The 26615-nt window shown below is 37.2% G+C and overlaps 1 protein-coding gene across 5 annotated transcripts in view; it reads left to right on the top strand.

Annotated features, from left to right (window-relative positions):
• Window positions 1-26615, top strand: part of NBEA (neurobeachin) — a 470696-nt gene that overhangs the window by 63955 nt on the left and 380126 nt on the right. For all 5 annotated transcript variants that reach the window (XM_072993781.2, XM_072993780.2, XM_072993779.2 and 2 more), the window contains exons 11-15: window positions 21202-21310; window positions 22766-22918; window positions 25147-25315; window positions 26034-26113; window positions 26391-26453. In XM_072993781.2, coding sequence (XP_072849882.2) covers window positions 21202-21310; window positions 22766-22918; window positions 25147-25315; window positions 26034-26113; window positions 26391-26453 — 574 coding nt within the window. The remainder of the gene's footprint in view (window positions 1-21201; window positions 21311-22765; window positions 22919-25146; window positions 25316-26033; window positions 26114-26390; window positions 26454-26615) is intronic.

Raw genomic sequence — 26615 nt, 5'->3', positions numbered from 1 at the left:
ATAAAAAAGTTTTAAAGAAAATGCTTCTAGTAACTAGAGTAAATAAACAGAATGATCTAATATAAAAATAAAAATTGTAGGGAGCTTGTCTATAAGCTTAACAAACTATTTATAGGAAACATAAGAGTGATGTAGAAGAGCTTATGAAAATGACAAACTGAAGTATTTCAATGAGGCTATCAGAAATAACAAAATTTATGAAAATTTTGATGTTTATTCCAAATAAAGCTTCACTGTATTCAGTGTATTTGTAGGACTTCAGCCTTGGTAGCAAAATCTGAGGAGCAAATATGAGTCTTTTATAGTGGTGGCGCTGCGGGTTAAACCGCAGAAGCCTCTGTGCTGCAAGATCAGAAGACCTGCAGTCGTAAGATCAAATCCACACGTCGGAGTGAGCCCCCGTCGCTTGTCCCAGCTCCTGCCAACCTAGTGGTTTGAAAGCATACAAAATTCTAAATGCGAGTAGGTACCACCACGGTGGGAAAGTAATGGCATTCCATGTCTAGTCGCGCTGGCCACGTGACCACGGAAAATTTTCTTCGGACAAACGCTAGCTCTATGGGTTGGAAACAGAGATGAGCACTGCCCCCTAGAGTCGGACACAACGGGACAAATTGTCAAGGGGAATCTTTACCTTTACCCTTTTTACAGTGGTTAACCAGGGGTAGAAATTAAGTAAATAAACAGATAACATTCAGACTTTTATATACAGTGGTGCCTCGCTTAACGTTTGCTTCGTTTAACGTTTTTTTCGCTTAACGTTTATTTTTTCAGAGGCAGATTGTGCTTCGTATAACGTTTTTCCCTATGGGCGATTTTCGCATAGCGTTTTTGGGACCATGCTTCGCTTAACGTTTTTGGTTTTAGGTCCCCTGCTTCGCTTAACGTTTTTTTTGTTTTCAATTTAAAAAGTGTCTTAGAAGGGTCCAAAACGGTTCTAAATGCTTGGATTCGTTAGAGGACCCCTTAAGTCATGTGCAAACCTGATTTGGCTTTGATCTGACGTTTCGTTAATTTTTTGTGAATTTTTGTTTTTTGGCCCATAGGAACCAATGGACCTGTCAAAATCTGACAGCTCCATGCTTTCCTATGGGGGAGAAAACAATTTACAAAAAATTAACGAAAGTTCAGATCAAAGCCAAATCAGGTTTGCACACAACTTAGGGGGTCCTCTAACGAACCCAAGAATTTAGAACAGTTGCTGAGTCTTCATTAATTTTTTGTGAATTTTTTCTTCCCCCATAGGAATTAATGGAGCTGTCAGATTTTGACAGCTGTCAAAAGTTGGGGGGAAAAAATTCACCATTAATTAACGAAAAGTCAGATCAAAGCCAAATTAACTTTTGCATCCGTTTTAGAGGGTGCAGAAGCTAATCCAAGCATTTAAAACCATTTTTGACCCTTTTATGACACACTTAATTTTGCAAAAATTGACTTCGCAAAGCCATTGAAACCTATTGAGTCAGCTACAATACATTCCAATGGAGGATACATTGTATCGTTTAACGATGTTTCCTATGGGTTTTTTCACTTAAGGACGGCAATCCGTGCCTATTGGAACGGATTAACCGGTTTCCAATGCATCTCTATGGGAAATGGTGTTTCGCATAAAGTTTTTTTCGCATAAGGTTTTTTTTTTGGAACCAATTAAAAACGTTATGCGAGGCACCACTGTACTCTGATTTGTCGATACTAAGTATTGGTTTAATTCTACTTGTGGTTGCCTGCTAGTACAACAGACCATCTTTCCGTTCTCTTCCTACTCCCACTGTAGCCCTCTGTGCCATGCTCAAGTCAAATCTAAAGAGTTTTCTAGTGCCTAGAGCTGATCTTGTAGTTGCACAAGTGGCTTTTTAGGAGACAAAGTCACTACTTATGTGTCTTTGCTGAGTTCATAAACCAAATCATGTAGTATTAACTCAGATGTGACTTATAGTGACTCTAATAGGATTTTTAAGGTGAGATAGTTAAAGAGTGGTTTTGCCAGTAACATATTCCAGTGTGTTTCCATAACCAAATGGGGATTTGAACCCAGGCCTTCTTAGTCTGGTCCATTACTCTAATCCACTACACAACCTGACCTCATGAACTGACAAAGAAAAGATCAGTTCCATGGGTTATGAGTACTACATAATTTCGCTCTGCCTTATTTTGTATCTCCCTGTTCTTTCAACCTTCTGATCATTTTATGTCTTGATGCCTTTGGTTGACTTGTAAAAATGACATGAGTGACAGAGCCCCTCAAATCAACATAGACTTACATTCTTGATGGTATTTGCAAATCCTGAGTTAGTTTGCAACTATTGCTAACTAGAGGAGTATTTGACTGTCTTCTGGTGTCAAGCTCCAAGGGACTCTGGGCATCTTGGGTGTCTAGATCCATTCAGTCAAAGTTCTGGATGAGTCTTGGGATAGAGACAGGGAGTGTGTTGCTATTGATTTTATTGAGACTTTCCATGGCCTTCAGTTCTGGTAGTATGATTATCATCTTCAACTGTTTGTCAGAGGCTTGGGGAGCATTAATGTGATGATTTAGTTCTTCTTAAAATGTTAATGGCAAAAGATGCTCCTAGATTTCTGTTATTTGACACCATAGTCACCTGTGCAACCTCAAGGCCTGCTGTGGATGTTTGAGAAAATCCCAAGAACAGATTTGGTGCCAAGGAGCACTCTGGGTGGTGGTGGTGGTGGTGGAAGGGAGCAAGTCCCAATTCCACTGGCAGTGAGTACAAAATAATACCACTGGATCTTGACACAGTCTTTAATTTTTTTATTTCCGTATAGAACAGTTTGGCATATTAAACTATGGGTCTTGTACTGTATAGAGAATATATAGTTATAACAGTTTGATACCACAAGAACTGCCATGACTCCATCCTATGAAATCCTGAGATCTGTAGTTCGATGAGGTATTTAGAATTCTCTACTGTAGTTTATGTGAGTGCAACTAGGGTACTGTGTTAGAGAATTCATAGTCTCCCACCAGGCTATGAATCCCATGAGTCCATAGGGGTGGAGTCATGGCAGTTAAAATGGGCTGTTCTGTAAGCATATACAGTACATACACCTACATATATTGAAGCATATTCATTTATGCATTTGCACTCTATTCAGAGGTTAGGCAGAAAAGAGTATACTGATAGTGAAAGAGAACATAGTTATTTTGGTAACTGTAACAAGGCCATAATCCAAACCAAAGAGTATAGATATTATTAAAAATTAATATTAAAAAATGTTTACAGTGATGCCTCGCAAGATGAAATTAATTCGTTCCGCGAGTCGTGTCGTATAACAAAATTTTCATCTTGAGAAGCGCGGTACTAATGGTTGTGCGATTTAAAACAAGACAAAAAAGGAAGAAAACTCATCTTGCAAAGCACGGCCACAGAAAATTCGTCTTGCGAAGCACAGGCATAGAAAAATTCATCTTGCGAGTCACCAAAAATCGCAAGACACTTTCGTCTTGCGAGTTTTTTGTTGCATGAGGCATTCGTTTTTGCGTGGAATCACTGCATAGTGCATGCAGTGAGGATTATTTTTTCATAGATGTACATGATGCCTGAAGATATGCCATTGGACATCAACTTATGAGACCAAACCTTGTTTATAATTTTCTTTCAAAATGCTTATTCTACTCTTATCAATATTTATGTTATTTTATCTTAAGATGCTGTAATAAGATTACCATGTTTTGAGTGATGGACTTGATGAAACAATTTTAAACATGTCTGAGGCCACTAGATAATTGAAGGATTTCCCTTTTTGCTGTGGAAGATGGAAATGTGGTCTAGTATATTTGGAGGATAGTCTCATCATAGGGTTTTCAAAGAGCAAAATATTTAGAAGTGGTATGTTGCTGCTTTCTTCTGCACAGTACTAACCAAAATTACTTGAGTGTCATTGCACCTCATTTATGTTTGCCACAAGATAGAAGTGACTTGACAGCACATAACAGCACACCTGTAGGACAATAGTTTGGGAAAAGCTAATTTAGAGTGAATTATCATCTGTATATGTATGTATGTATGTATGTATGTATGTATGTATGTATGTATGTATGTATGTATGTATGTATGTATGTATGTATGTATGTATGTATGTATGTATGTATGTATGTATGTATGTATGTATGTATGTATGTATGTATGTTTGTTTGTTTGTTTGTTTGTTTGTTTGTTTATTTATTTATTTATTTATTTATTTATTTATTTATTTATTTATTTATTTATTTATTTATTTATTTATTTATTTATTTATTTATTTATTTATTTATTTATTTATTTATTTATTTATTTATTTATTTATACATACCCTGCCTATCTGGATTACCAGACCACTCTAGGCGGCATTTAGTTCTGTTTGTGTCATCAAATTTAGGTGGACTTTCTGAGCCATTGCTTTGAGTTGAAAAAGTAGTAATGGGCTGGATGAGGATTAATAATCTGAAACTGCATCCTGCTATGAGTACGTAGTTCATGGTTTTCTTGGAGATACTGTGGAATTCAACATTTAAGATTGTTGTAGCAAGTCATTCAGCAAGGGTTCTTGCCGTCTTGGCTGCATTGACTAAAATCTTACTGGATATTTTCACAGTAAAAGGCATCACATAATTTAATATGGCTAATTTTATCTTATTGACAAGGGTTTAAGTGCATGTTAGGCATGTGCCAGTGATATATTTGGGCAAGTAGTGAGACAGGAAACCAAGCATCATCAGTTAGTCATGGCAGCATCTACAGTTGCTTTTGTAATTGTGTAAAAGTGTCCAACAGGATCTTGGCTGCTCATTTATTCTGTGGTGGTCTAGTGACTGGATTACTGTAATGTGTTACTGCATGGAGTCACTTTTGAAAAAGATTTAGAAGCATCCAGGTTGGAATCTGGTTATTACAATTCTTAGTGGTGTAACTGAGTTAGATTAGGCATCCTTCAGTCTCCAGAGACTATAGTAACGTGCTCTGTATGGAGGACTTGGAATAGTGTCTAGTGTGGCTGAGAAGGCCAATTTGAGAGTGACAATCCCTTCCATACTGAAGACAAATAGAGTCTGTCCCCTGTCCAGCTCCCTGATTTTGCTTGTTTCGGGACTGTCTCTTTGCCTTGGTCTGCTGGACACGTGTCTCTTCAAAATGGGAGAGGCCATGATGCACCACCTGCATCCAGGCTGAACACTCAGATGTCAAGGTTTCCCATCTGTTGAGGTCCATTCCTAAGGCCTTCAGATCCCGCTTGCAGATATCCTTGTATCGCAGCTGTGGTCTCCCTCTGGGGCGCTTTCCCTGCACTAATTCTCCATACAAGAGAACTTTTGTAATCAGACCGTCAGCCATTCTCACGACATGCCCAAGCCAATGTAGACATTGCTGTTTCAGTAATGTATACATGCTAAACATTCCAGCTGGTTCTAGGATTACTCTGTTTGGAACTTTGTCCTGCCAGGCGATACCAAAAATGCATCGGAGACAATGCATATGGAAGGTGTTCAGCTTCCTCTCCTGCTGTGCACAAAGGGTCCAGGACTCACTGCAGTACAGGAGTGTGCTCAGGACACAGGCTCTATAGACCTGGATCTTGGTATATGTCATCAGCTTCTTATTAAGCCGTATTCTCTTTGTGAGTCTAGAGAACATGGTAGCTGCTTTGCCAATGCATTTATCCAGCTCGACATCTAGAGAGAGGGTGTCAGAGATTGGTGAGCCAAGTTACAAGAAATCATGAACAACCTACAGTTCTCTGCAATCTTGTGTGGAGATGGTAATAGAGGGAGGTGAGTCTACGTCCTGGCACATGACTTGTGTTTTCTTCAGGCTGATTGTTAATCCAAAGTCTTGGCAGGCCTTGCTAAAATGATTCGTAAGTTGTTGGAGCTCTTCAGGCAACAACAGCTGCATCAACAGCAAAGAGGAAGTCCTGCATGCATGTCAGCTGGACTTTGGTCTTCGCTCTCATCTAGAGAGATTAAAGAACTTTCCATCTGATCTAGTCCAGAGATACAGTAGACACCTTCTCTTGCAGTTCCAAATGCATGCTTCAGCATGACAGCAAAAAATATTCCAAACATGGTTGACGTGGACACAACCATGTTTCATTCCACTTTGGATGTCAAAGGGAACTGATGTTGAGCCATCAAAAACTTAGAGTGTCCTTCATTTCCTCCTGAAAGAACCTGATGATGTTAAGGAGTTGAGGTGGATATCCAGTCATGGGAAATATTTTAAAAAGGCTAACCAAATCAAAGGCCTTTGTTAAGATCTATGAAGGCCACAAAGAGTGGCTGTCATTGTTTCCTACAATTCTCCTGCAACTATCTGAGATTTCTTCTGTATTGGACCTAAAGCCTGTTTGATACCACCATACATTCCCATGATGTTACCTGTGTCTGCTGCTATCTGTATCTTAGAGTGGAGCTGAAGCCTATAATCTTTGGGACATCTCCTGGCAGCCTTTTGGACTTTGCTACGAGCAAGTCAAAGAGCCTGCAAGTTGTACTCACTAGACAGGCTTTGTATGCTGTTAGAGCTGTCCTCTTATCCTCACTGGCTGGCATCGTCTCCTCTGAATGGGCTTCGAACAAAAGTGTACTCACTTTTCTTTCCAGCAGTTTAGACATTAATGGCTGTGTGTTGCATTATGTTGAGCGGACAGGACATTTTCACTGTTATACAAGCTGCATACTCACTGCTTTATATTGTAGCTAAGTGTTATTTCTTCAGTGTTGTCACATGAAAAGATATACTAAAATACGTACGAAATGTGAGGGGGTGTACTCATTTCTTTGATATATAGTGGCTTTCAAAATAAATATATTATCACTTTAGAAGACTTGCTTAAAATATTTCTGAATTTCTCAAGCTATGTTCTCAATCTTATTCTGTAGTATTTCATAGCCTTCTATTGTGCATTTTGCAGGAGTTATAAATGGATTATAGATTAAATTTTAAGATCACTTTTCTTTCTGTGGAGTTTTATTTCTTTAACACAGATTTAAAGGTTAGCATCATCGCTAAATTAGTCATATTCTGTTAGCTCAGTTATTTTGATTTCCATCAAAAATAGAGCTACTCCTGCAATTGATTAATAGGATTTCATGAAAGAGATTTGAGAGTGTGTGGAAAAATAGTTGCTTTCCCTCCCCATATTCCAGTTCAAATTTCTTTCTGAAGTGCCAAAATACCTTCGTTCTGCTTTGATTCTATCTTTTTCTAGTCTTGCAATCTGGTTCTTATACTGAGGAAGCAGTATGGATACTTCATATTTTTATAATAGTATGGCATGGTATCTAATAGACATGTACCTATTAAGAGTATTTGTTATAAAATCTCTGGTTCTTCTTTGTGGTCTGTGTAAATCACACATATGAGTTGTGTGTCTGTGCAGAGCAACATGCAAAAACATTCAATAGCTGAGTAGTTTTGGCAAGAACCCTGCCTACGTCTTTACCATACATGAACAAATGTATCCAAAATGAAACCCCTTCAAGAATACATGAAACCCCTTCATTCCTTTTTGTCCACTACAAGAGCAACTTTGTAGAAACACTGCTGAGTGCTTAATTTAAGTCCCAATGTTCTTCCTTCTTCTTACATGCTTTTGCCTGATTTCATGGCTTCCTTAGCCTTGTTTAAAAAATATTCTGAGTGTGGGGTAAGACTGCATAGATCGACAGTCATTCCCAGTGCCTTTTTTTTTTTTTTTTTGGCATGGGTGAATCCCGTTTAACCTAATGCTATTTCCTCTGCATCAGTCAAAACTCCACTCATACCTATGGGAGAAATCCCTTAACATAGCTGATCAGAATGCCTGAAATTGACCCTTGTGTGTGACCTCATTTGTCAGGCTTGCGATTCTCTAGTTCTCAGGGCAACCCTTGATGTTAATCTACTCAGTCTAAAACACCACTGATCATTGCTACAATGTTTGCAAGAGAGCTCTCTGCCTCAGAATCTCATCCAGGCAAAGCTCTGTCTCCATCTAAGGCTAAGAAATACCTAAGGGACATTGTGTGATTCCCATCGATACTGAGGTATTTAAAATCAAGAGATGATATATAGGAAAGGTGATCTCTCAAAAACATCTATCAGGACTTTCACAGCATTGACATTCAGACAGCCCATGACTATCATACGACTATTCCCCCTTTACAAACTATTTGACTGATTTATTGGTATCGATCTGTGCTATGCACATGACTTCCCCATGGACTTCAACATCACCTGCTCTGACTCTGACTTCATTTTTGGATTTTACTATGCCTTTTCTCATGTCTTTGGCCCATCTCAAAATTTCATTGACTTCGACCTTGGGTTTCTTCATGGTTCAATCTCCATTGATATTTCGTGAACATCATGGCTTTACAAAGGACATTTAGTATCTGGGCTTTATCTCTGAAGGGGAGGTCTTGAATTGGACTCCATCCCCGGAATTCTCTAGCCCATGTCTATTTCATCCCAGCAGCTTAATTTATTGTCTCATCAAGATTGACAGTCAGACCAGTGTGGGAGTAAATACTCACGAGTCTCTGCTTGGTTTCAACCTTCAGAAAATAGAGGGTAGCAATACTCTCAGTACTTTGCTGACTGGTACCGATCTAGACCTTAGTCTTGCTCTCAATCCAGACTTCACAGAGAATGCTCACCTGTTGTTTTACACTTTGTTGTTAACCTTGATTACCTTGATGGTCTCATCACCATTGACAGTCACCATCTTACTACTGTCCATCATCTCATCTGGAACATAATTGACAGAGGCATCTGCATCTATCTCTGTCTCCACAGTAAGAAACACTTATTGTCAACTTGCCATGCATCCACAGATTGACATCTCAAGCCAAGATGTCCTCGATTAGGCAACACCAGAATATCAAATCTCAACATTAGCCTTTTCCCCCTTACCTTCTTCATTCATCCTCTCCACTGCTTAATGTGCTTTATAGCCTCAACTACACAGAACCCCGTGATACTGATGATACCTTCTCATAGGCCTTTCTGCCAGCACTGGAAGCAACAGCAGCAGCAGCCACTTCAGATCATGTGGTCACCTGCCTCCATGTCTTGCTAGAAATGCCAGTTCACTAAAATCTGTATCAGAACGCTTTATTCTGCCAGGACACTCTATCTATCAACTGGAAGTTACTGCTGTAGGGAAAAAAAATAAGTTTACAGAGGGAGGCAGCTGACATCAGCTTCATCAGTAAATTTCAGAGTGTCTCAAAGGGATTGAATATCGAGTGTCTTATGTCATTGTATTCATAAATAAACAGTTCTCTCTACAATATTTTGCACAGACTCTTCATGAGACCTTGAGGGTAAGTGATACCTCTATTATAGGACTGAAACAATCAACCTCTACTGCAAAAGTTGACTCTAGAAGAAACCTCCTGCTGCCTTCGCACTTCACAGCAAGTGTTAAACTATCCAGGATATACAGGCAACATTTTTACAGTTAATTATTTTTGTAAATAATTTGTCACTTCCTACTCCACTCTAACATGTCTGTTGAAGTTACACGGAAATATAAAATTTAGCCTTTAAGGTGCTAAGCACCTTTTTTGTATCTTGTTTTTATTTTGTTATGATTTTGTCAAGAAATGAAAAGTTTTTTTTTTAAAAAAAGACAAACTGGATGCTACTGCTATGGCAACAAAGCAGAAAGAATAAGGGAGGGACAGGGAAAAGGTGCAGCCACAGCTATTGGCAAAGACGGCAAGAAGAAAAAGGAAGCCTTTTAAAAAGAAAAAGAAATCACCATTAATAGAGAAGGAAGACGGATTGAAGAAAAGAAGTTCTTGTTGGGCCAGGGGAAGGAGACAGAGGTACACAAATAGCCATAGCAAAGCTACCACAATAGACAATAAATGGAAAGTGGAAGAGAAGATAAAAACAAAAAGTGTGTGTTAGCGCCACCACACTGTCCCGTCTGAATTAAATCTAGAACAAAGGACCAAAACCAGGACAACCTGTTCCAAATACAAATTTCTCCCTATGCAAGTGGGAGTAAAAGCTGGAAATGCCTTCTGCTGCAATTGGTGCAGAAAGTTTTGCAAACACAGCATGTGAAATGCATGTTACCCACCTCCACTTTAAAGTATTCAGAGAACACAAGTAAATAAATGGTTCTAGAAAGAAATAATAGGCCATAATACTGTATAACTGTATTTTTCAAAAAAAGTTGCTAGAAATTATCATCTACAGATGTCTGTATGCTAACTTGAAATAGTGCAGAGTATCTATGATACATGAGCATCTGAACAAAACTAGAATGACAGAATATTACTGAAATAATGTAGTATATACATATGTATAGAAAAGCCAAGAAAATACTGTATAATAGAGGAATTTATTTATTTATTTATTTATTTGATTTATATCCTGCCCATCTGGTCTGGTCGACCACTCTGGGTGGCTTACAATAAATAATATACAATAAACCGTAATGATTATTGTTGCTTGGAGAAAGCTGAAATCATTATTTGCTTAGCTAGTTTATCTATTGATAGCTTCCACCAAAAAAGGGGGAGGATATGTCAAAATATTACAGAAATACTGCTCTAAAAATGAACGTCTACATGTTTTCAGTACAAATTTTATTTTCCTGACATTATTTCCTCTGATTTTCTGAATAACTCTTTTATTCCAAAATTGGACTTAAATTACACATTATAATCTGATATTTGGAACAATATAACGGTCTCACTGCAATACTAGGATTTTTGGTTTATTGCAAACTTAATGGAAATTATATTCTAAAATTTCACATATAATACAGATTTTAAATAATGGTTGTTGTGGGTTTTTCGGGCTCTCTATTTAGATAAATACTTTTGTATTGTGTATACTAGCCTAATAAAGTGCCTTGTATTAAATTTTATTATAACTGGAAATACTTTTACAGAAAATACTGACAGTGATTGAATGTTTAATCACTACAGTAGTGTTAGTTAAGAAAAATATGTTCATTTTTACGATACTGATCCAACTCACAAGAAGTCATTTTCATGCATTCTTCAGCTACTGCAGAAATAATAGGGAACGGTCTCAAAGTTAATCTTCCAAATCCACAAGTACTTCAGTAGAAGAGTGTTTAGTTCAGTTCTAGCTCTATATTATTTTGAGTCTGCAATCAGTTATTGTCATCTTGTTATATGAAACAAAACCTAAAATGCTATTTATTGAATGAGTCCTGGTGGGTAAATTCATAGTTGAAAAGCTTTTTTTCACTGTATAAATTCTCGACTACGTAGGAGTATCTGACATTGAAAAAGCATGGCAATATTTCTGCTCATGTTTTTTCTTGAAGTCCTTACAACTAGTACTACTTGGGAGTATAGTTTTGTATTAATCAGAGATTGAAATTTACACAATTCATCTTATTCCTGGTCAATTGTGGCAGTAACTCAAGAATTCAGGGAGTTTGGATTCCAAAGCTGTATTATATGGGATCTTCAAACTCCACCCCATACTTAGGCATAACCCATCATGGATTAGCAGCTCTAGATGATTCTCTGGCCAGTCCTTTGGTTTCCAAGCAGAATAACATGTGCCAACGGGATGAAAAACTTATAGCATGGAGAACCTACTAGAGACAATGGCTGGAATCCTGTTTGTGTAAGTTTCATGCTATAAGCCTGGTGATTTGCCAGGACATTTTTTTTTATTTTTATTTTTTGGAAATGTAACATTTCTTCCTCACATCCTGAATAATCTCTTTCACTGATGGAAACTTGTAGGGACTGTGGGAACTCTTCAATCACAAAAATTACTGGAGCTGGTTATAGACCGAATAAACAGAAAAAGGATTAATTAGAGTTAAATAAACACGCCCTTGATGAAGGCTGACAGGCCAAAATACATTGGGCATTTTATACTGGAATAAAGAGAATTATATTTTCAACATCCTGGGATTACAGTCTTCCCTTCCTTTGACTAATATTTCAGTGGATGTACCAGATTCTTTCGTTATTTTCCTGTTGATGCCATCAGCCTTACTTTACAGAACGTACATGAACAGGATTCCAGTCAGTTTTCTTCTAGATATTGTACTTACAGTTTAAGTATGACAGAAAGTAACCTCTGAACATCCAAGTCTGGATAAATCCTACAAGGCTTCTCGTCAGCAGTACTTTAGATTGCTGGACCTTCTATTTTGCAGGGGTAAAACTTGCATAATAGTGGATTAACAGGGAGGATGTCAGCTTTTTTTTCTTGCAGTTAAGTAAGAACTTGAAAAGCCCAACCAGTCCTTAGATTAACTGATGTGTGAGTGATAGATGATCAATCTATCACTGTTACTGATGAACTTTCAGCCTGGGCATTGTATTGTTTGTATATTATCATTATTTTACAGACATACTGTTATGTTCTAGACGGGACGTGGTGTAGTGGAGACATAGGAATGGGCTGAAGTATCCTTTATATTTGCCTTTGTATCTAGGGGAGTTGGAAATAGGCAACAATGGAGAGACATTTTTATGGCAATACACAGAATTTTGCAAGTTTAATGTGAACCCTGCAGCAGTCCGATGCAGTTTAGTTTCTGGTAAGTTTTTTCTCCAAACAGAATTTAATATTCATCTCAGTAGATGGCTTTCTTATGAATGTTACTTCACTTTTGTTCAATAGTTTTATTTTAAGTTCCATGGATTAAATTTGATACTTATAGCTGAAAAGCCTTCTTAATTGGAATCACAAACATTTTAAATATTAAACTGCTCTGGGAGTTCCTTACAAAGTATTGAATGTAAATACCTTGAAGTAAATAAGCAAAATTCTGTTGTTATGAAAAGATATATGGGTCAGCCAGTATTCTGGTGAAATCCTGCTTGACTAGTGCTTTAATTCTTAGAAAATAAGTCCATGTGGGAATGGAGCAAAGGCTGGAAGGACCAAAGTGATAGTGTGTGCATGTTTTACAGACATAAGATTCCAGATCCATATCCATGCCAGATTCAGACAGACTGTACTATGAGATCCTGGAGAGTCGCAGTAGACAGTACTGTAAGCTACAAGGACCACTGGATGCAAAGGCAGATGTTTTCACTTCTGGTTGTCATGTAAATTAAGGTTTATTTAGGAGGAAAATTGTTGACAGACTGATGATGTCACAGTTCCTATTCTTCCTTTTGTTTTTTAATTGGTTTTCAGAAAAATATTCGTCCAGTATACTTCTGGATAAAATAGTTGTGATATGGATGTCTGTCCAAGATACCAGAAGTGTTCAACAATATTTGTATTGCCTGCATGCAACCAGTTGTGTCAAACACCTTTCTTGGAACCCGAGGAAAGGAAATCCTTAATTATATAATGGATTATTCCTATTGTGGTGGTGCTTTAGAGTTGTGGATATGTGCAGTTGTCAGAATTAAGACAATTCTCTCTCTTTTTAATTTTTTTAGTGAAACAAATTCAGCGAGGCTTGAGAAAAAATTACATGCTAGGCAAAATGGTATACAGCTACTTTGTGGTGCCGCAGCATTTCCTCCAAAAGCCATATTTTGGAGAATATTTTGTTATTGGAAGACAGTTTAGGTACAGCTGTTCTTGCACACATTTCTTCCTTCTTATACTTATCCAAGTTATTTTCCAAATGCAATGTTGACTGGAATTTTTTTAAAGTGGTGTTATATCTTCTCCACTTTCTTTCTTACTACTTGTCACTTTTGAAAGGTTTATGTAAACTGTGCTATAAAGAGAGAGTTTTTATGAACTGGTCGTTCATTATTGACATATACATTGGATCAGCTGTTTGAGATATAGTAAGTAGTATGTAAATTGATAAAATAATGAATAAAACACTTTGCTTTTTTATTTTTAGTAAAAGGTTTCATCATTTTTATAACACACCAGTCTGATTTGTATTAAGTTCAGCCTGATTAGTATTTAAAGCAGAAGATAAAAATGAGTAATTTCAGCATGTATCATTAAAAGACTTCAAAGATTGCAAAACGGATTTCATATGACTTTGTTATGTTGACATGGTTTGTATATATACAGAGTAGTGTTGCACAAGAAAAAAATGAATGTGGTAACACTGCTGTAAAATTATGCATAGTGTACAGGCTGTATATACGTTTTCTAATACAGCTTACAGTCTTTCCCACAGTGCATAATTGTGAATTTGGTATGACTTAAAAATAGGAAATAAAGGATCAGATATACTAATTGTGGATACATAAATTATCAGAATTTTTGTGACCACTGAATTGTTTAGTAATGGGGAAATGTGGTAGAATGAATTAATAGATGTAAAATATTAATTGATTAATTGGATTGATGAATTAACACTAAAATCTCCCTGATAGTTAACTGAATAGGTTCAGACTCAGTCCTAATAGGATAGATCTATTAGGCCTACTCTTAGGTCTGCTCTAACTGCTTTATGATTCAGTCAGCCGAATGAGGCATATTTTAATGATTTAGTACGTTATGTATAACTCCAGGTTCCATGCTTGGAGAATGTAGAAAAGTACATGGATGCTTTGATAGAGATTATTTTCTTTGTTTCTTTGTGTCAGAAACACCACAGTAAACTTAGTATCAGATAATTTCTCCCCAGTAATGGGCAACATCAAGAGCATTTTGAGCAGCTAACATCAAATTTTCCATTGGTTGAGGGCTATAGAGTACACAGACATATGTGTGAAATTGTCTGCTCTCCACACTCACAAATGACTATGCCATTACAAAACCCTTAGGTTCACTTTGGTTCTGCCATCTCCAGTCTGTAGCTTATTAAGTGATTTTCACGTAAACTACTTCTCCGTGTGATTGAGGGCTGGGATTTCATCTGCTTTAAGATATGGGCAGTTCCTTCTTTCCACATTACAATACTAGTTGGCTTTCTCTGGTGTTCCTTGAAGATTGACAGAGATTACATTGTTCATTAGTTGAAAAACTGAGATTATAGATTTGGAATCTTGAGTGTTTGCCTAGTTCAGCCACTCAGAGTGGTATAGACTTATCAGATGGGCGGGATATAAGTCAAATAAATAAATAAATAAATAAATAAATATTCTGGCATAAAATATTGGTCAGATAATGGAATTTGGTGATACTGTTTCACATGATACAGGCACTTGCTGATACCCTTTGTGAAAAATATTATACCTGCAAATTTGGATGTAAAATACTGATACAGTTGAATTTGTCCTATTTTTAGTTTTTTTAAATAATTTTTTTAAAATCAGGAAACAATGCATTAATTTAATTCAATTCTATCAAGAAATCATAATGATTCTGTGTGAACTGGTGGGTTTTTGAAAGTCTCAGCTTTCCCACAGTGTATCATTGGGAATAGTATGGGCTACGATGCAGCAGGCTTCTGGAGAAAGAGGATTGGCAGACTTTGTGTGCAGATGTTTTTATGGCAAAAATTCCTTTTCTCTTGTGCAAAGAACTTCCAAATCCAACTCAGAGAAAAAGTTGTTAAAATAATATTTAAGACATGCAATTTTTGTTTTTACAGTGTTTATGGAGTGTAATCTGGGTCTTGGCCTAATTGTGTTAGCATTACACAATATGTGGAAAAATTGAGAGTAACAACTTTTGCAGTTTTTTTTTCTACACTATAATGCAGTGGTTCAAAACCTTTTTTGAGTCATGACCCCCTTTTATCATAACCAGGTTATCTCTGACCCACCACCGTATTTGCATAAATAGGCCACTGTCATTGTTTCTTGACATGGCGGCACCGTTGATGCTGCTTCTGCTTGCCCTCCTACTACTCCTGCCACTGACTCCACTGCCACCACTTCAAACTGGGGAGGACACAGACTGGTGAAGGTTAAAGGTAGAGAGAAGAGAAATCAAAGGACTTAAAAGATGGGCCAGGGGGTGGAAGGACATTATGGTACCCAGGGAGGGGATGAAATCTTCACACAGAGATTATCCCCCTCCAAAATTTACACAAAGATTTCCTTATATCCACTGAAGAAGAGGGGGATTTTCCCTTTTGTGTCTCCCTCCTTCATTATGTGTGGATTTTTCTCCTTCTTTCTTTTATCTTCTTCTTTTGGCTCTCCAGAAGTGGTATGTCATAGTTAAAATCCCTTTCTTTTGGAAGCAGCAGCAACCATAACTTTACACTTAGTAAAGGCTTCTTTCTCCGACAAAAGAGCTGTTTCTTTGTACATACACAGACACACTAACTTTATGGTGAAGGAAAAATTGTTTGAGAAGGGCTGCAACACATATAAGATGACACCCCCCCCCCCAGAAAACACTTTGCAACTCCCTTGGGGATCACCGCCCCAGATTGGCAAACACTGCTATGATGATTAGGGTTTCTTTTAAACAATAAATGTAACTGCTGTTTGATGAAGTAAATGGAGGTTGTGTGGGGATATCTCACCCAATATTGGTGCCATCTCTGTTCTTTCTCCCCCTTTTATCTCATTGGGCCTCTGTATTGTTGAGAATATTTAATGTTGAACATTGTAACACCAGTATAGCACTCGGAACTGCATTTATGTATGTGTTCATGCAACCCAGCAGACATGCATATGCGATTTGCTATTGCAGTTTTGACCATAGGGTTGTTGGAATTTCCTGTGAAAACTGACACTACTTGTCAGTACCATTTGGGGCATTTAAATTACATGTATATCAGTGCATAGTTTGGTATTCTACTTGTATTTTTTCTTTTTGGAAGAACTGTATTTAATTTAGGCCCATTGCTCTTATGCATTTGTGTTTCTGATCGCAATGTATGGTTGTGAAAGCTGCTGGGAAAAATGTTCTTTTGAAATATGGTGCTGAATGAGAGCTTTGTGGATACTCTGGACTGCCAGAAAGACAAACATGTGCGTCCTAGATCAAATTAAGCCTCAACTAATGCTGGATATAAAAATGTTAAAACTGAGGCTGTCCTATTTGAGAAGGCAGGATTCTCTGGAAAAGGCAATGCTGGCAAAGGTGAAAGGCAGCAGGAAAGGAGCAAATGAACAAGACCCAGGATTGATTGATTGATTGATTGATTGATTGATTGATTGATTGATTGATTGATTGATTGATTGATTGATTGATTGATTGATTTATTTATTTATTTATTTATTTATTTATTTATTTATTTATTTATTTATTTATTTATTTATTTATTTATTTATTTATTTATTTATTTATTTATTTATAACTTATATGCCGCCCACACTACCCAAAGGTCTCTGGGAGGCTTACAACAATTTAAATATAATAAAAGATATAAAGATAAAACAACGAAAATAAAATTAATAATTCAGTACTCTAAAAATTGCCATCAGGACCCACAATTGATATTATTTCAATTAAAAATCTTCTGGAAGAGGAAGGTTTTGACCTGGCGCTGAAATGTCATCAACGCCGGTGGTAGACGAATCTCACTTGGGATGGCATTCCATAGTCTGGGGGCAGCTGCCGAAAAGGCCCTTTCTTTCTTTCTTTCTTTCTTTCTTTCTTTCTTTCTTTCTTTCTTTCTTTCTTTCTTTCTTTCTTTCTTTCTTTCTTTCTTTCTTTCTTTCTTTCTTTCTTTCTGTATGTATGTATGTATGTATGTATGTATGTATGTATGTATGTATGTATGTATGTATGTATGTATGTATGTATGTATGTATGTATGTATGTATGTATGTCTACAAGCCATCGCTCTTACCTCCTTGAAGGACAGCTCTTTCAAAAGGGCCCCCTGACTAGATCTTAATTGCCGGGTAGGTTCATATGGAAGAAGGCGGTCCTTCAGGTATCCAGGGCCCAAGCCGTTTAGGGCTTTTTACGTCAAAACAAGCACTTTGAATTGGTTCCAGGCAGCAACTGGAAGCCAATTTAATTTGAACAGAATTGGCCTGATCTGTTCCCTAGTAGCCTCACCACTCACCAGCTGTGCAGCTCAATTCTGAACCAGTTGCAGTCACCGGACTGTCTTCAAAGGCAGCCCCACATACAGCGCATTGCAGTAATCTATACGGGATATTACCAGTGCATGTGTAGTGGTCACGAGACTCTGCTCATCCAGGTAGGGCCATAGCTGGTATAGTTTCTGCAGCTGAAGGAAGGCACCCTTGGCCACTGAGTCCACCTGGGTTTCTAAAGTTAGACCGGGGTCCAGGAGCACCCCCAGGCTGTGGACCCTGTCCCTTAGGGGGAGTGCAACCCTGTTCAGGGCAGGGAAATGGCCCTCTAGCCTGTCCGGCGAAGCACTAACAGCACTTCCATCTTGTCTGGATTGAGTTTCAATTTATTAACCTTCATCCAGTCCATTATCAGATCCAGACATGAGTTCAACACAGAAACTGCCACACCTGGATTGGTGGAGAAAGAGAGGTAGAGCTGAGTGTTGTCAGCATATTGCTGACTCCTCAGCCCAAACCTCCTGATCACCTGTCCCAGCAGTTTCATGTAGATGTTAAACAGCAAGGGGGACAGTATCAAGCCCTGAGGAACCCCATGACATAAACGCTATGGGGCAGAGCAACTGTCCCCCAGCACCGCCCTCTGGACACGGTCAGCCAGGAAGGAGTGGAACCACCGTAAAACAATGCCCCCAACTCCCAACCCAGCCAGCCAATCCAAAAGAACACCATGATTGATGGTGTCAAAAGCTGCTGAGAGGTCCAGGAATATCAACAGGGTCACACTCCCCCTGTCTCTCTCCCAGCAAAGGTCATAGTACAGGGTGACTAAGGCAGTCTCTGTACCAAAGCCCAGCCTGAAACCCAGTTTAAATGGATCCAGAAAATCCATTTCATCCAGCAGTGCCTGGAGTTGCCCGTCCACAACCCACTCCAACACCTTGCCCAAATAAGGGAGTTTCGCCACTGGTCGGTAGTTAACCACCAGCCCTCGTTCCAGGTTAGGCTTTTTAAGGAGTGGCCGAATTACTGCCTCTTTCAAGGTAGTAGGGACCAATTCCTCTCTCAAAGAGGCATTCACGGCCTCCTGGACCCAGGTGTGAACCCCCCTGGCAGATCTTCCAATTAGCCAAGATGGGCAAGAGTCAAGCAGAGTGGTGGTAGAACGGACAGATCCAAGCACCCTGCCCACATCCTCAAGTCTCAACAGTTCAAACTCATCCATGAATACTTCACCTAAGCACGGCACACTGGACATATCCTCTGATTCTGCACTATTGGTGAAGCCCAACCCACTGCGAATCTGAGTGATTTTTCCTTCAAAGCGAATGGAAAATTCATCACAGCGAGCTGATGAGCGGTCTGGGACCTCCACTGAATTTCCCAGTTGAAGAAGATCCTGGATCACCCGAAACAGCTCTGCTGGATGACAGTCTGAGGAAGCAATACCGGTGGCGAAATATTGCCGTTTCGCCAGCCACATTGCCACGAAATAGGCCCGGTAATGGGCTCTAAGTCATGTCTGATCGGACTCACACTAGATCACCATACAGCTGTGTTAAATCCAACCCCTCCTAGAGGTGTTAATAATTATGTTGGGCTACTCTTGTCCTGGCCTAACATTGCACCAGCAGAGTGGCTCTGACTGTAACCCTGGGTTGGAAGAAGTCTGGATCTAGGCTAACTTAGTCCCTTGCTCACCCTATTACTCTGGTACCTCACTTTTATGTGACTTCTATTGGTGGATCCTTTCTTAGCATATGAGAGAGTGTTCCTTCTGTACATCTCTGGGATCAGCTGGCAAAAATGTTCTTCCCTGGCAGAATACATTTATATCTAATCCTGATTTCCTACAACTACCCCATATTTCAGTTAGCTTTGCCAGGGCTACAATATAGTTTCATACAATAAATATCTTAAAAGCAATCTCTTAAAATATTTAAAAACTGCAAATAAAATATTTAATTAATTAAATATTTTATTAATTAAATATTTATTTAATTATACTCTGTATAAAGCATTAAGACATTTTCTGTTTGATTCTATCAGAATAAATTAAGCTATGCCATGACATTTTGCAGCAGACCTGTCTAAAGTGAATTTATTTTGTTCTGTATAATCTGATGTTTATTTATGGTGGTCTGAAAAATAACTATTTGGATATAGGCATCAAAGTTTCAAGGGGAAATATGCTTTGGAAATAAATATCTTCTCTTCTCTTCTGCATAAATATACTCCGTCATCTTCTATATGTATAGTAATAGTTTATTTTTTGTGTCAGGTAATACTATTAAATGACTTCTTTTGCTTTTGCATAACTTTTCTTTCTATACTATTTAAGCAATTAGTTTGTTTCAGAAGTCATGTTTTGTATAGTTCTAGATCAACAACTTTTAATTTTTTTTTCAGGTTCTCCACATTAGTTTTATTCCAAACCCACCTATAGAAATATACATATAAGTTTACTTCACTCATAAGGACCACACCATTTGTTATATGATTATGTTATTATTGTACCATAGTTTGCTTTTACCTCTGAATTATATAAAGTTTCCAGAAATTATGCTTTGCCTTCATAGCAAAGTAGAATCCTACTTTTAACTATGAGTTCCGATTTTGGGTCCTGTTTGAGTATGAAAACAAACTGATGATTTGGCCATGCTGGAAACAGGAGGTGGGCAAATCAGTGTTTGGTCGTTAGATGTGAAGTAAGCCAGAGAGTATTGAATAGTGGAGGATTCACAGATTATTGCAAACACTCTTTGCAGCAGAAGCATAGTTTTTAGTCTCACTCCCATTTTATCTATGGGGGTGGCATTCATTTAACAGAATACGTTTTGTCAGATATTGATTCTTATGCTCAGTCTTTTTTTTCTTATTAGAGATAATTAAGCAAAAAATGACATAATACTGTAGACATGGCATGTAGTAGTTTCTTGCACACAGTATGTCAAACTTTTTTTTTACACCTGAAGTTACAGTGGTTATAAACTAGGAATGATGAAATGGTTTTGAACATGATTGCAATGTGTTAATTATTACAAAGATTTGGCTTGTATTCTATTGTGTGGGTCTACTTGCATAATGTGAATGACATAATTGTCAGCAGCAAACTACCACTTATTAAGGAATTCATGTTCCAGTTTTGAAGTGTGACTTGCACACAGTGAGACAAAACATGCATACGCCAAGACCCAAAAAGACAGTCTTTAATCAGTGGCAGTCTGCTTCTGATAATGATGTCATTCCTGTCACAGAGGTGGAATTATGCAACAGGATACTTGTTTGCTTTCTTTTGAATAATTGTTCTCCAGTGATTTCAGCTTTTAGAATCAAAAACAGTACCAATTATTTTTGTCTCATTAATGCTTTTTCTTTATATGCAGTGCTACTCTCTTGGCTTTTTTGGTGGAACTTCTCAAGAGTTCAGTAGCCATGCAAGAACAAATGTTGGGTGGAAAAGGCTTCCTAGTTATTGGCTACCTCCTTGAAAAGGCAAGTCATGTTCATATTTTAGTACTAATATGATGTTATTGAACACTGACTTACCGTATTTTTCGCACCATAAGACACACTTTTTCCCCACAAAACAGGGGGGTGGAAAGTCTGTGCGTCTTATGGAGCGAAGAAAACAGATTATATTTTCCTGTTTTCTTCTCCTAAAAAATTGGTGCGTCTTATGGAAAGGTGCATCTTATGGAGCGAAAAATACGGTAATTCATAATTTCTGCACTGATTTATAATAATTGTAGCTAGAACTAATACCTTTATGGGGCTGACTTGAATGCTGTAGGCATAGTTGCACCTAGACCTCACTGTGGAGTGGCCATTGACATAATTACATCTAAGTACATCTAACTGCTCAATAAATAGTATGTTGGCAATCCATTGATGGGACAAGCAGGACATTGACTACATTGTATTTGTCATTACGCTTGCTGCGAGGATGGCTGAACAAGTGATGCTGAAAGCAGTGAAGAAGACTTGGCTGATTTTATCATGAATTCAAGTTGCTGTGTCATCTGCCAGCTGGTTATTACTCTTTTCTAATTTGTTTCATGGAAACAAACCAGAGAAAGAGTCTATTGCTTATTATTGGCTTTGGGGCGGGGGCTTATTGAGCGGCTGCAAACCAGAGAAGGGCAGCTACCTAGAGCCAGATGACATTACTATGTAGCCAGTGTGCAATGAAGCAGTAAAACAAACTTCATTTTTCTGGTTCCTTGCGCTTTATTTAATCCGTGGTAAACCAGGGCTTCCATGCATTCCTGGTTTACTTTGTCATATGAACTGTGGCTTGTGTCTCCATTCATAAGAGGTGCTATTTATTTGACAAGTGTCACAATATCCTTCTCAAACAAGAGTGCACAGCATGTGTCTTACAAGATATATGTTTTTAAAGTCATAAAAATATACTGAACTAGGGGGACCAAATTCTGTTTCACAGTGATCTTGCAGATGAATACCATTTTGTTTCTTAAGATTTTATTATTTGATCAATTGATATACTGAATAGGGATGATAGGAACTGTGATCTGAAACATACAGATTTTTTAAAAAACTAAAAGAATACTAGGACACTACTTTATGAAAAAAAATTGGCCATTTGATTGGATGTAATGCCAAATACTTGTTTATTTTTGTTCTGAGATACATTGTGTTTAAAGGATGCTGCAAATCATCTTGTTTTGTAATTGATTGGCATGGCAGAAACATATTAAATTAATGAATAAGCCGGGCAGTAAGTATGTTTTGAGGTAAACATGAAAAAGCAATTGGTTTTCTTCAGGGATCAATTACAAATACCCTTAATATCAAAAACATAAATATATTTGTTCAGCTAGCATACTTAATGTTGTTAAAATAGGTCTGAAGTCTTTTTATGTTCAATCTCAGCCTAATGTATTAAAGAAACAAAGGAAATAATTTGATTTGTATTGATCTGTTTAGTCATCCAGAGTTCATATAACAAGAGCTGTACTGGAACAGTTTTTATCTTTTGCAAAATACCTGGATGGACTTTCACATGGAGCACCTTTACTAAAGCAATTATGTGATCATATCCTTTTCAACCCTGCCATTTGGATACATACTCCTGCCAAGGCAAGTGAATTATGTGTTGCCTAATGTTTTAGTTTGCATAATTTGACATAGAAGGACCCTCCTTGAAGAGTGAAAAGTGTTGTGAGTACATTCAGGAATTCCCTGGGCAATGGCATACAGCTGGCTAGTCTTTCACTTCCCGAAGCATTGTACTGCAGACTTGTTGATGAGCTAAATGATCCAAAATTCCTTTTAGGGCTACAAATAATAATTATTTCTAACATTTTAATTTGTTTTTAATTTTTACCCATATTTCATATTTATCCGTAATTTTAAATTGTACAACACTCTGATACAAATAAGGAAATACATTGTTAGTTCATCAGTATCATCCAAATTGGTGTTAAAATAAGCAAGCATGTTCACAGTATACTCAGTCTACTTAGTGTATATTTTGTCTGTTGATTAAATGTTAGAAGGTGGGGTTCTTTTTCTTACTGCTGAGCCTGTGTTGTTGAACTGATGAACATGAGTAGCTAATTTTAAAAAACTCTACAGCTTGAGACTTCAAAGGGAAACGGATAAGTTACATATGGATGCTGGAGATCCTCTTTAAAGGACTGATTATCAACAAGTCAATGAATCAAGGGTTCATAAGCTGTTAACAAGTGTGAAATGTTACATTGATTCATACAGTTTGCTACTCTCATCAGCTATACTATTTTTATTTTGTAGACTGATTGACATTATTCAAAGCCTGATAGCCTATTCCTTTATTAACAAACCACTGTCACTTTGTCCATTATATGTATCCCCATCTGGTCATGGAGCCATGTATAAACATGGCAGTCATATATCTTATGCCTGAGGTATTGGACTTGATCCATGAAATCTCACATTAAAATATAATGATTAGTCTTTAAGGTGCCACAACGTTTTGGTGTCGTATTTGTTTGTTTTTGTCTGATTTTGAATGCAGTTCTTTTTGGTTGTCCCACATTTGGCTACAAATAAAAAGAGTATCTCCTTGTACCAGCAGAAATCATGTAATTTTTTCATGTTCATCAGCCATTTGTTTTAATTGTGTATGCCATTCAAACAGGCAAATTTGCAGACCTCTATGGGGTGGATAGTTCAACTAGGCCTTCAGCAATAGGATGGGTCTTTCTTGTTTACTAATATCTTTAGGGGATAGGTTCTGCAAATAATCTAAGTTCTTCTTGCCAGAAGCTGTTGGGTTATGGTTTGCACTAATAACATTATTTTTCAAAAATTATCCACAGGAAACAGGAAGCAGTATTTTTGTTTTAAATTTGTAGGATAGTGCACTTGACCTGATCTGGTTGCAGTAGAAATAGGGTCATTGTGACTTAAGTAGCTATCTTGGATTAGTCCAACACTTTCAGAAGTGCATTTGGTGGGGACACAGGAGAGGGCTTTCTCTGTTGCTGTTCCTAGATTTTGAAACTTCCACCCACAGGAAGCTAGTCTGGCCCCATCTTTGCTGCCTTTCTGCAAGCAGACAAAGACCTTTCTCTTCAGGCAAGCTTCCCATCAATGACTGGCTACCTGAGTGGGACTTATAAATTGACTATTGTGTATTACTGTTTTGAATGTGTTTTGAGTATTGCTTTTGTTTACCATTTCTCAAAATGGAATTTGTTCCTCTTTAAGATTTGAATATTTATTGTTTTTACCTTTAAATACTGTTTTTTAATTATGTAAGCCTCCTTGGGTCATTTTCAAGGAGAAAGGCAGGGCGAAAATATTTTAAATAAATAAATAAATAAATAAATAAATAAATAAATAAATAAATAAATAAATAAATAAATAAATAAATAAATAAATAAATAAATAAATAAATAAATTTAGACAGCTTTTGATGATTTTCTGTTTTCTTAGGAATAGGTTCTTAAACTGCTATGGAAGTGTATAGGAATGGTCAGTTTGGCTATTTAGAAAATAGTGAGCTCCAACTTTGGTGTTCCTGGTAGTCCTAGACTTTAACTTCTAGAATCCCAGAGACTTTGGGGTGTATTAACTGAGATGTCTGTTTGTCACAGTTGAAGTACATCTATAGGGCCAGGCTAGGATAACTTTTCGTGCACCTAGTATTTAGAAGGAACTATAGATCCTTTTCCCTTTGTGGTTGACTGATATGGATATAACAAGAGCAGCATGCAACTAGACTCCATTTAGACTCAGGAAATACAACCAAAATGAGCATATACTTGTTTTATTTACAATGTGTTTGTCACTTTATCTCATATATTCTTTTTATACTTCAGGTGCAGTTGTCACTGTATACCTACTTGTCTGCAGAATTCATTGGTACTGCTACTATCTACACTACAATACGTAGAGTAGGAACAGTATTACAGCTAATGCACACACTGAAATACTACTACTGGGTGGTGAATCCTGCAGATAGCAGTGGCATTACTCCTAAAGGTTTAGGTAAGCATAATATGTTGAGAAATTCTAATAATAATAACTATATGCTGTAAAGTAAATCTGAAGTGATGATAACCCTTCTCAAGGTTTTCTAGATAGAAAGAATTCTAAAGTAGTGTATCATTTCCTTCTCTTAAGGTGCTTGGCTTTTATCTCAGAAAGCATACTGGAAAAACATTAGGGATTTACAAATAATGGGCTCTTATTTTTACTGTACAAAATAGTTGTCTTATGAACTGAACACTGAAACTTTTACTCTGTTCCTACTAAAATACCTATTTCAAACTCATGTCCCACCTGATTGTTTGCTAAGGAAGTTCATGATTAAGTGACCGAAATAGATGTCAAGAAGAGGCTGAAACTGTAGTTCTATATCTAGTAGCAAGTCCATTGTGTTTACTTCTAAGTAGTCTATAACTACTGACAAATTTTAGTTTGTCATAGATAGTTCACATAGTTCACAGGATGTTAAAATAAGTAACCTTTGAAATTGGACAGGAACAGTAGAGAAAGACCAAGATGTCAGTATTTCATTCTAAGGAACATTGTGAAAAATGTTTTATAGCTAGTACTGCATGAAAAAAAATCTGTATTTACTTTAATATAGAATCTTCCTACCTGTGCAGGACACTAGCAATAGAATCTTGTAGCATCAATTAAAGTTAGCTAAAACTGTGCCCATTACATCACAGTGAAACTATTTTTTTCCAATTTTTTCCAGAAGGTCCTCGACCATCACAGAAGGAAATAATATCACTACGAGCATTCATGCTTCTATTTTTGAAACAACTTATTTTGAAGGTAACTATTTAGAATGTTAATGGATGCTGCCAGTGTTGAAATGTAAATGTCAGATACAGTTATGCATAAATGTCAGAGGGAGGGGGATCCACATCCAATTTAGAAGATTACAGAAGCTTCCAAAAGTAGTCTGAGTTCAGAGTTGATCACTTGAAGAACCAGAGTTAAAGGTAAACAAGCTGTTGTTTTAAATAAACATTTTCTGTTAAAATGTCACCAATAATGAAATCTTAAGTTGATCAGACATACCAAAGAGTAATTAAATCAATTTTTCTAGGATCGAGGAGTCAAAGAAGATGAGCTACAAAGTATATTGAATTACTTGTTAACAATGCACGAGGTAAGTTTCTAATAATTATAAACATGGGTCGTTTAATCCTAATATCTTTTGCTAACATAAATTCTAAGCCTGACTGAAAGCTTCTTTTATTCCTCCAGGAGATTTACAAGCTAAAGAGTTGGGTATAAATGCTTTAAATAAATGAATAATGAAAATAAATAA

Source organism: Pogona vitticeps, chromosome 3, assembly GCF_051106095.1.
Source record: "Pogona vitticeps strain Pit_001003342236 chromosome 3, PviZW2.1, whole genome shotgun sequence".
NCBI classification, from domain to species: domain Eukaryota; kingdom Metazoa; phylum Chordata; class Lepidosauria; order Squamata; family Agamidae; genus Pogona; species Pogona vitticeps.
The sequence above is the reverse complement of the archived record's forward strand: the minus strand, read 5'-3'. Positions and strand labels throughout refer to the sequence as shown.